This window comes from Ctenopharyngodon idella, chromosome 18 (genome assembly GCF_019924925.1).
Source record: "Ctenopharyngodon idella isolate HZGC_01 chromosome 18, HZGC01, whole genome shotgun sequence".
Classification (NCBI taxonomy): domain Eukaryota; kingdom Metazoa; phylum Chordata; class Actinopteri; order Cypriniformes; family Xenocyprididae; genus Ctenopharyngodon; species Ctenopharyngodon idella.
Window position 1 is genome coordinate 13584945 of NC_067237.1, and position 10949 is coordinate 13595893.

The 10949-nt window shown below is 33.9% G+C and overlaps 1 protein-coding gene across 4 annotated transcripts in view; it reads left to right on the forward strand.

The window, feature by feature from the left end:
- LOC127500042 (neuroplastin-like) overlaps nt 1-10949 on the forward strand; it is a 44811-nt gene that overhangs the window by 17027 nt on the left and 16835 nt on the right. For all 4 annotated transcript variants that reach the window (XR_007926240.1, XM_051870913.1, XM_051870912.1 and 1 more), the window contains 2 exons: nt 3818-3995; nt 6818-6912. Coding sequence is in view for 3 of the 4 variants with exons in the window: in XM_051870913.1 (XP_051726873.1) it covers nt 3818-3995; nt 6818-6912 (273 nt within the window). In the remaining variant the exon portion in view is untranslated. The remainder of the gene's footprint in view (nt 1-3817; nt 3996-6817; nt 6913-10949) is intronic.

The window sequence follows — 10949 nt, forward strand, 5'->3', positions numbered from 1 at the left end:
CTGTGCAGAGCGTAAAGCCTAACGGCGCTTTGAAGTCATGCCGTGTTTTATCTGTGTATTTTGTCCTTGGGAAAAGTTCCAGGAAGAAGACACAAGGAAAAGCAGTCATTTCAGTTATACGGCAATTCCTTATCTTGATACCTAAAAAAATGAAAGCTGTAACCATCATAATCTTATCTCGATGGCCATCTGTTATGAAACTGACCCTTGTGCCTTCTTTGCATTTACTGTTTGCCTGTGATTCAGTAATGACATTATATTCAGATCCACAAACGTAAAGCCAATCAGTCGAGTCTGATTAATTTGTGTCAACTAAAGATCAGGGATTACTGTCCATGAATTAAACTGTAAAAACATGCTTCATATTCTGTCATTACTGAGAGTCAGTGTTTTCATATTATATACATGTGATACGGCGTCATCACATGCATATAACAGGCTATACATGCTGAAACGTTGCGGATAAGAATGTATAGTTTGTCCAGAGGACAGTGTCCGGGTCTTGTTGAGCTTCATAGATCCATAGGATGCTTTAGTGTAGATCTTCATGTTAATATCTTCAACTTCTCTTCACAGTTTTCTTCCCGGCTGAAAAATCGATATCTTGTTGTTGGCTGAGGATTGTGAGCAGGAAATCAAATCCACTGATTGACCATTAAACTCTTTCCTCTTAGCAGGTGTCCTCCAGATGACCTTCGTCCGGATCTCCAGGCGTGCCTCTTAGCAATCCAGACAGATATTTTCTGCTGGTGTGTGTAGGCCGGGTGAATGCGTTGAGGTGAGGGTAGGTCGAGAGAGAGAGTACTAGCAGTGACGTTCCCCTCGGATAAACCAAACTGCAGGAGAAGGTGTAAGGAATGCTAATTGGCTCATCCGATGCCCCTCCCCCAGAGTGGGAATGATATCTAGAGGTTTACTGTACAAGCCAATCGCAGGGTGATTATTTTCCATCTGGGTGCTGAGGTTGCTACAGTAGAGCTGCTCGAAACGATTCACACACACACACACACACCTGCTCAGCTGAACGGACGCCGCGCTCTGATTAAAGTCTGGACAGAGTTTGACCATAAAAACTAGTGATATTTTGTTATTTGAGCCTGTATTCCCAGACAGAACCTGCAGACTTTTGCCATATGACACGTTTCCACAGTTATTAACATTGTAAATCTTTTCATTTTTAAAAAATAGTATTTGGGTCAAAGTCATTTAGATGTCCGCATCAATAGAAATTTATAAAAAGTGATTTTCTATACATAGAAAGCACATTAAATGCAAGTAAAACGTCTACTTTTAAAGTTTCAAATACGTTTTGGGAGAATAAAATGTCAAAATGTGGGTGAAATAATGTTCATTGTCGTTCAGTTTAACACTTGTATTTATGTAAAAATACTTATTCTGACCTGTACGTATTAAAATATATAAAAGAATAAGTGAGCATACTCAATTTTATTGCATTTTAAATGAGTAAAAAATTCTTGCTGACAAATGGGCAAAACCTAAGATAGTGGCAAAGTTTAAAAATGTAAATTAGGGTAAAAGTAATAGATTTTTTGTTGTAAATATTCCTGACAAGATTGTTACACTGAATGACATCTTAGTGGGCGTCTTCTATAAATGATGGTAAAAATGTATGATATTTAATTTTTGCTGTATTATTTTGATGCTTGAAAACACTTTTTCGTCTTTGACCCATGTACATTTATAATGTACACAATAAATGCGTATGGCAATAAATTACAGGAAACTACGCTTCTGTGTTTCCAACACTACGGCTTCTGACCGCTCTTGATAAGTTTTCCTCTTTTGGAAAGTCATATGCTATTATGTATTTTTTCTTCTGCTAATGGAGCAAATCGAAACACTAAAAATATATTTGTTATAGTTTCCATTCGCTGCTATTGAAGTTGACGACTTCGGCTTCTGAGAACCCCGGAAATGTGAAAAGGGACCATTTTTCCATCTTAATTTGGAGGGCAAATCTGTAGAATGTATTTGAATATTTGAATAGCAAAAATGGTAAAATGTGTCAAATGGCACAGAGAGCTCAAAAGCCTAAATTTAAAGGGATAGTTCACCAAAAAATTAAAATTCTGTCATTTACTCACCCTCAAGTAGTATAAATTTCTATGGTCTGCTGAACATAAAGGAAGATATTTAGAAGAATGTTTGTAACCAAGCAGATCTCGCCCCCCATTGACTACCAAAGTATTTTTTTCCTTACTATGGTAGTCAATTTGGGGTGAGATTTGCTTGGTTACAGCATTTTCATTTTTGGGTGAACTATCCCTTTAAGATTGAATTGCATGTAAAATTTCCATCCATTTTAATTACACAATTTTAACATACACTAATAATCTTAATGCGATGCATATTTTTCAGTCATACAGAACATAAAAGAAACAGGCAAGATTTCTGTAATTATACTAATAAATTGAATGTGTTTTAAATACACAATAACCAGGTTTATATATTTATCATCAATAAATCAAATGTCATACTTTTTAACTAACTGAACATTGCTTGTTCCACAGCCAGCCATATTTGATCCATGTTCATACTTTTTAATGGAATTCATTTAATTGTTTTCACAACGAACAGATTTATGCTGATTCTAAGAAATATGAATGCATGCATTTTGAAAATATAATCATTTAAATAAAATCAAATAGATGCAAATAGTAAATAATAAACTATATTTTTTGAGTGCAGAAATCTTGACTGACAAATATGCATCACATTAAATTTATGCGTTTGTTCACATTTAAACTCTGTAATCCAAATAAATGGAGATTTTTCTTTGCCATTCAAATGCATAATTCTTAAATTTAGGTTTAAATATTTTTGAGTGTTTTATTAAAGTAAATCTGCAGATTCTTTGTTTTGACTGGACAATAAATGGTTAAAACAGTAAAGCGTTACTACTAGAGATAAACTTTGGCCACTGAATATATGCTATAAAATGCCAAGAGAAAACAAGCCGAACAGAAACTGACATGTTAAATAGAAATGAAATGATCCATGTTTAACCAGATTTAATGGAAACGCTGTAAAAGCGGTCTTGTGTGCAACTGATGAGGCTCATATTGTGTCTGAACACAACTGCATGTTCAGTTTTCATTCTTGATTGTCTGCGGCTGTAAATTGAGTGTCTATTTTCTAATTTGTGTTTTTCACAAAGAAATATTATGCCATTTTTGTCCAATTTCAGGCATACATAAGGCAAGTATGGAGGTGTAGATGCTCTTAAAAAGAATGGTTCACCCAAAAATGAAAACTCGTGTCTTTTGAAACCTTAATGACTTCTGTGGAAAACAAAAAGATTTATTTATAGCTCAATGTCTAAGCTTCTTGTCAAGCAAGAGTTCTCACATGCTATGGCTTCAAATGCATGAGTTGTGTGGACTTTTATGATGTTGATGGTGTTTTTGTCCTTTTTTTGGAGTTTTTACAGTCATTGCTCACCGTCCACTTTCATTGTATGGAAAAATAGCAGCTTACTGCAAACATAAACATCTCTTTTTGTGTTTCACAGAAGAAAGAAAGTGATACAGTGAGTAAATGATGACAGAATCTTCATTTTTGGGTGAACTATCACTTTAATCATCAAGATAATCTATAAATGGACATATGTTCAACTTAATTTACAAGGTTTTTAACTCTGTATGTGACACTATTTGACATTTCTTGTGTTTTTTTGATGTGTTGTCTCCGTTCCCCACACAGGTACACGTCCAGGAAGGTCTCAAGGAAGCATGAATGTCCACTAAGTTTGTAATGTTTTATTCTCTAATTGTCCAGGACTTTGCCTTTGTTTCAGAGCCACGAATCAATGCTTCCGATCAGGAGATCTTGCAGCCTAAAACCGGGCAGGAGTTGCCCATCACCCTTCAGTGTAACCTCACGAACTCACACAGCACCCACCAGGAAACCTTCTGGATGAAGAACGGACAGGAGATTGCCAACACAAGGACGGAGCACAAACACACGATGTTCAAGTGAGATTTCAATGGAAAATTTGCTTTTTGCTTTGGGTTTACCAGCTGAACGTCTCTACTGCATCTGTGGCATGCTTCACAGACTAATCATTTCGTCCCTCAGATTATAAAAACGAACAGGAAACATGCTTAAATTGGATTTTCAGGATTTCCAGTAGTTTAGCGAGCAGCACTGCAAATAAATGTTTAAAATATGCAATCTACTGCACGATTAGTGTGAAAATACACCTGGCTGACAGGTGGATGAATGAAAGTGTGTCGTTTCACCCCAAAATCAAATGGAAAACAAACATATTAATGTAATTCATTAATATAATTTCATAATATATATATATATATATATATATATATATATATATATAATATACACACACACAAAATGTAAAAATGTAATAAATGTATATATTTCATATTCTGGCATGACTTTATAACATCATATATCAACATAGTGCAAAATGGTATTAAAATTATGTGTAGAAGTCGTTGCTTTGTTATGAGAAAGAATGTCCAGAAAAATGAATTTCATTGATGTCATTCGGAGTAACCAAGATAAAGGGACCATTTTAGATCAAGTCATGTGGTCAGTATCATGTGACAGGATGTGACATCATTCAGACGCCTGCAAAGGACCACATGGTCATGAACCAAAGTAACTAACTCTCATGTTTTCTCTTGTTCATACGCATGTCCCAAAACATCACATCATTCGGTACAACCGCTATAAAACATGGAAAATGTTGTAATATTTTGAAAACTTGTACTAAATATAAAATGTTTGATTGTCCTTTTGCTAGCTCGCTAGATATCAGCCTGTTAGCATTGTTTGAAAATATCGTCATTCGGTGTAACCAAAAGTGTCATTCGGTAAAACCGAAATTTTGGTTAAACCGAATGACTTTTTTGTGACAAATTTTGTCCAACTTATAATAAGTGACAAAAGCAGTGTTAATTGATTATAAAAACCACATAATCTCATTTTTAACACTTAATAAAACTTTAAAAACCTTATTCGTCAATGACCCACGTATGTAAATAATATTGCTTTAAAAACAATTTATTTTTGCAAATGTGAAATATAATTTAAATGAAAATATATATAATTTATAATTTTGTTTTCCATTTCATTTTGGGCTTAAATGTGACACATTTTCATGAGAATTATCAAATTCGTTTCAGCATTATTAATGAGAATGATTTTTGCATTACAGTAATGCTAATCATATCATGAAAATGATGCAGAAATCAGTGGTTCCATTTAAGCAAAATATCCCTTATTTATTTATTTTGATATAAAAAGAATATCATTTGTCAATTTCTCTTTTGACTTTGGGGTGAAATATAACCTGTCAGATTTCTGCGGTTTCAGAAGCGATGCTTTGCCTGGAATTGTATCTCTGTAATAAGTATTTGAGAGTAACATCACGAGATACTCTGAGGACAATCAGGATGTTCAAGCACAAAATCTCTTTAGTAACACGTCTCATCAGAGCTGAAGCCCCCCACCAGACCTTTCAGAAAGCCAGAGTGATGTGGCGAAAGGCGATCTGCTGTCAGACTGCATGTCACAGGCTCAGAAGAGACACTTCCACCCTGAACAGACAGCACTGCGCCGGCAGCTCTTGCACTGCGTAATGAAGTCCCCCGTCCATGTTCCCAATGCGCCGCGCTGCCAAAATACATCTCCACCCGAAAATTGCTTTCTGAAAACCTTGTCATAATAGGGTTCTCTGTCTGGTGATTAATAATGTAATATATTACGATGATTAATAAAGGAATAGCGCACCCCAAAATACTGTTATTTTTCTGTTTATAGTTACAAAGTCTGTTGAACTTAAAGGATTAGTTCACTTCAGAATTAAAATGTCCTGATAATTTACTCACCCCCATGTCATCCAAGATGTTCATGTCCTTCTTTCTTCAGTCGAAAAGAAATGAAGGTTTTTGAGAAAAAACATTCCAGGATTTTTCTCCATATAGTGGACTTCACTGGGGTTCAACGGGTTGAAGGTCCAAATGTCAGTTTCAGTGCAGCTTCAAAGAGCTCTACATGATCCCAGACGAGGAATAAGTGTCTTATCTAGAGAAACCATCGGCCATTTTCTAAAAAAAATAAACATTATATACTTTTTAACCACAAATGCTCATCTTGCACTGCTCTGCGATGCTCCACGCATTATGTAATCATGTTGGAAAGGTCACGCGTGACGTAGGCGGAAGTACCGCAGTAGGACGAAAAACTCTCATTTTCTCCTCCAACCCCAAAATCGACCGTTTTACCTTTTTTTTGTAAAGGCCGTTTGACGTAGTCTTTGCACGTTCGCTTTGTAAACACTTGATAGGTACTTCCGCCTACGTCATGCATGATCTTTCCAACGTGATTACGTAATACGTGGCGCATCGCAGAGCAGTGCAAGACGAGCATTTGTGGTTAAAAAGTATTTATTTTTTTTAGAAAATGGCCGATTGTTTCTCTAGATAAGACTCTTATTCCTCGTCTGGGATCATGTAGAGCTCTTTGAAGCTGCACTGAAACTGACATTTGGACCTTCAACCAGTTGAACCCCAGTGAAGTCCACTATATGAAGAAAAATCCTGGAATGTTTTCCTCATTTCTTTTCCACTGAAGAAAGAAAGACATAAACATCTTGGATGACATGGGGGTGAGGAAATGACCAGGAAAATTTAATTCTGAATCCTTTAACAGCATACAAGTGACATGAGGGGGAGAAAATAAAGGTTTATTTTTGGTGAACTGTTCCTTTAAGAGTTGGGAAATTGTTCTACGTTTGAGTTGGCAGTGATTTTTGTGTCTTGTTTTGTAGGTTGAGTAAACCGAGGGCAGATGATTCTGGTGAATACATGTGCGTTTACACCTTTAAATCGGCTCCAAATGCCAATGCTTCCATTGAGGTCAAAGGTAAGAAATCCTGTCAGAAACTCATTAACATGCCGTTAACACCATCGAAACGCTGTTGCCATCCAGTAGAGACCTAACCCGTGTTATAATTAGGTATTGTTTGGAGTTGTAATTAGCCTCTCTTCACCTTAAAATAAACTCACTCGAGAGCAACAGCGAATCCAGACAGTCACGTCCTGAATTCTCACTGACGGTGGAGACGGCGCGATTCCATCTCGTTAGAGTTTCGTCCGCGCGGCGGGTGGCGTAGTGACACCCGGATAGCTGCTGTCACTCATAATCAGGACAGCCATCCGGCTGGACTTCATAACGAGCCAAACGTGCTGCGACTGTATATTTCAGACTGTACATGAAAAGACTCAAAAGACGAAAGAAAAAATGACTGACAGAAATGTTTTTATAATGTGTTTCTCATTAGATGCTTATTATTTTTTTTATATTACTGTAAAAAACATTTTTATTTTTAACATTTTAATTTTAAAATTTAAATATTACTATTACTAAGCACATTACTAAAGAGATTTATGTATTCATTTATTTATCATGTATATGATTTTTATTCATAACATTTTAATTTTTAATTTTAATTTAAACAAGCATAAATTAGTACCTGACAATACCAACAATATACAATAAAATATACCATTGTTTTTTGCATATTACAATTTCTATTTATTTTTTTATATTACAATAAAAATTGTAATACTATGATTTTTTTTAACATAAATAACATAAATATTTAATAAATAGATATTTTAAATAAATATTTTAATTTAAATAAGCACAAATTAGTATCTGATATATAATTATACCTTTGTTTATTTGCACATTATTAAAGAAATTTTATTTATTTATTTAATCTATCTATGTGATTTTTATTCATAATATTTTAATTTAAATAAGCATAATTTAGTACCTCACAAATAAATATACCATTGTTTTTTTGCATATTACAAAATAGATCTATTGATTTATTTTAAAACAAATAAAATATAATAAATAAAATAAAATTAATATAAATGTACATTTTAATTTTGATTTAAATAGGCATAAATTAGTGCCTGAAAAATAAATTCCTTTTTTTTGTGTATTACGAAAATTGTATTTATATTTTATTAGATTTAGTTGTATATTTAGTTGTATTTATGTTTTTATTTACAGTAAAAAATGTAATACTATGACTTTTATTCATAAAATTTTACTTTTTAATTTTAATTTAAATAACTTATACTGTGATTTTATTTTTAAAATTTTAATTTTAAATGTAATAAATTTTTGCATATTACAATAATTTTACTTTTATTTTATTCGATTTAATTTATGTATTTATTTGCAGTAAAATACTATGATTTTTACTCTTAAAATTGTACTTTTTAATTATAATTTAAATAAGCATAAATTATTGCATATAAAAAATGAGGCCTTATTTATTTATATTTTGTGGTGAAATATGATCGATTGACAGGTTTTGTGAAATTCACTCATCTGGAGGTTCTGCTAATGTTATAGACGCCACAGATAATGTTTTCATGCATATGAAGTGGATTGTGATCCACACTGAAACAGCGCCAGCGCCCCTCGCAGCCACGGACCCCCGAGACCCGACACAGTCTGAGCTTGCCTGCGTGTTCCTCACAGTTAAGCCAATTTGTTGTGACACCGCCGTCAAACGCACTGAGCATGCCCGGACCGTCATGTCAAGGCTCACTTTAAGCGTTGCCTGGTTACGTAACACAATGATGTCGCTCTCCGCTTTGGCCGGGCTTTTCTGCCCGCAGCCTGTCAGATGACAGCGCGCAGCTCCCATGTGCCACGAGCTCCGTTCCGCTAGAAACACACGATGAAGAAGCGCAACCCCCCATCCTGACGTATTGTCCCTGTCCTATTTGTGTCTCTTTACATGCACAACTGGAGCCGCACGACGCCCGACGCCTTCTTAATATCACTCTCGTTTAAACTCACGGACCAGCGCTGCAGTTTTAGGATGCTAGATCGTGTTTTGGTGAATATTTTATAATGTCTAGTCATTTTCCAAAGACCCAAAATGGAGAAAATTACTAAATGAAAACAAGACCAGGTCACATTTCACCACATAATCAAATAAACAGAAGTTATTATATTTTGTCATTAAAAATAAGTCATTATTTCTGTTAAATAATATTTTGCAATATTTTTTTTTGCAGAAAGACTATTAAGTTGATTTGCAATATCCATTTTTCTCAAATTCTCTCAGATTGTTACTGTATTACTTTAATACAAAAGTTTTACTGTATTTTTAATCAGCAGTACATCAAATCATGATTTTCAAATATTATGCAATTTAAATATATTTTTTCAAATACATATATATATATATATATATATATATATATATGAAAAATATAATTATTTTTAATTAAAAAGTCATTTTCTATTAAAGAATTATATTTTGCAAATTATATACACTATTACATATATTAATTACAATAATAATTATTATTTTGTAATTAAAAATAAGTCTTTATTTCTTTTTTTTGCAATAAATCTTTTTTGCAAAAAGAAAATGACAAAATATGTCTTATGCGTAGGTCACATTTTACAGTAATTTTTACTGTATTTTTAATCAGCAGTACATCAAATCATATTTTCAAATATTATGCAATTTAAATATATTTTTTCATATATAATTATTTTTAATTAAAAAGTCATTTTCAATTTCATATTTTGCAAATTATATACATTATTACATATATTAATTACAATAATAATTATTATTTTGTAATTAAAAATGAGTCTTTATTTCTATTTTTTACAATAAATCTTTTTTGCAAAAAGAAAATAACAAAATGTCTTATTTTTACTTTTAATTTTGTCAAATGCGTAGGTCACATTTTACAGTAATTTTTACTGTATTCTTAATCAGCAGTACATCAAATCATGATTTTCAAATATTATGCAATTTATGATTTATTTCATATATTATTTAACTAATAAAAATGAGATTTTCTGCATTAGGATAATGTGAATTTGGGGCAAAATGTGTTTATTGTCATGAAAATAATGCCACCACAATATATTTTCATAATTACCATATATTTCATGGAAATATATATGTAAATTATATATAAATAATGTTTTATTGAAGTAAACGCACACATACGTCACTCGCGCATGGAGGTCGGAAAAAAATCTTGTAATACTTTGCAATTTAAATATAGAATTTATACTAATAATTAACATAAAAAAACATGTTAAATCTGACCTACACGTGTTCTTGACCAATTTGAGATTGACCTGAATACTAAAAAAGGCCTCAAACTTAAAATATCCCATCTCAGATATCGGATGAATATGAGGTTGTGTCGTCCTGTGGGAGTCGTTCAGGTTGAATGTGGCCCATCATGCAGTCTGTTCACCCCCAACCGCTCGTGTCTTTGGCACCTCTCGCTCTCTCGCTCTCTCTCTCATACTCTCTGGCTCTTTCTCTCTGTCTCTTTCTGAGGCAACAGATGGAGGTTTGCATGATGGGATGGGTTGGGATTAAGGCTCTGGATTCACTCCCAGCGTTTCTAATGGCAGGAGTTTACTGTCCACTATCATAATCTGCCCTGTGCATACATGCTTCAAGGTTTACGCTCTGAAGTCTTTTTAAACCGGAATATAATGTGATGTTTGAGCACCGTAATCAGAGATCGGTCTAATCGAATGAAATCACATCAGGTGCAGGAGAACCCAGCCACACCTTTACACGTGTTTATATTTAGTAAGGCATTATAAAGGAAGGATGTCGGTGCGCCATCTGTCGTGAGCGTGAGTCATTTTTACTCCATACATTGCCCTGCATGAGTTCCTGTCTCGGTCCTACTGTATATTTTCCATCTGTCACTGATTTCATTCGGTTTGGGTTACAGAAGCTCTTTCCTTTCAAGGCAAACGAGATGCTCCACAAATAGCAGCGTATAACGGCTATCAGTATCCGACACCGTTACCGATCTCTGCCGGCATTGATCACACGCTTCCGCTGCCGATCAGCGTTTGAGATTTTCTGCATTAAGATA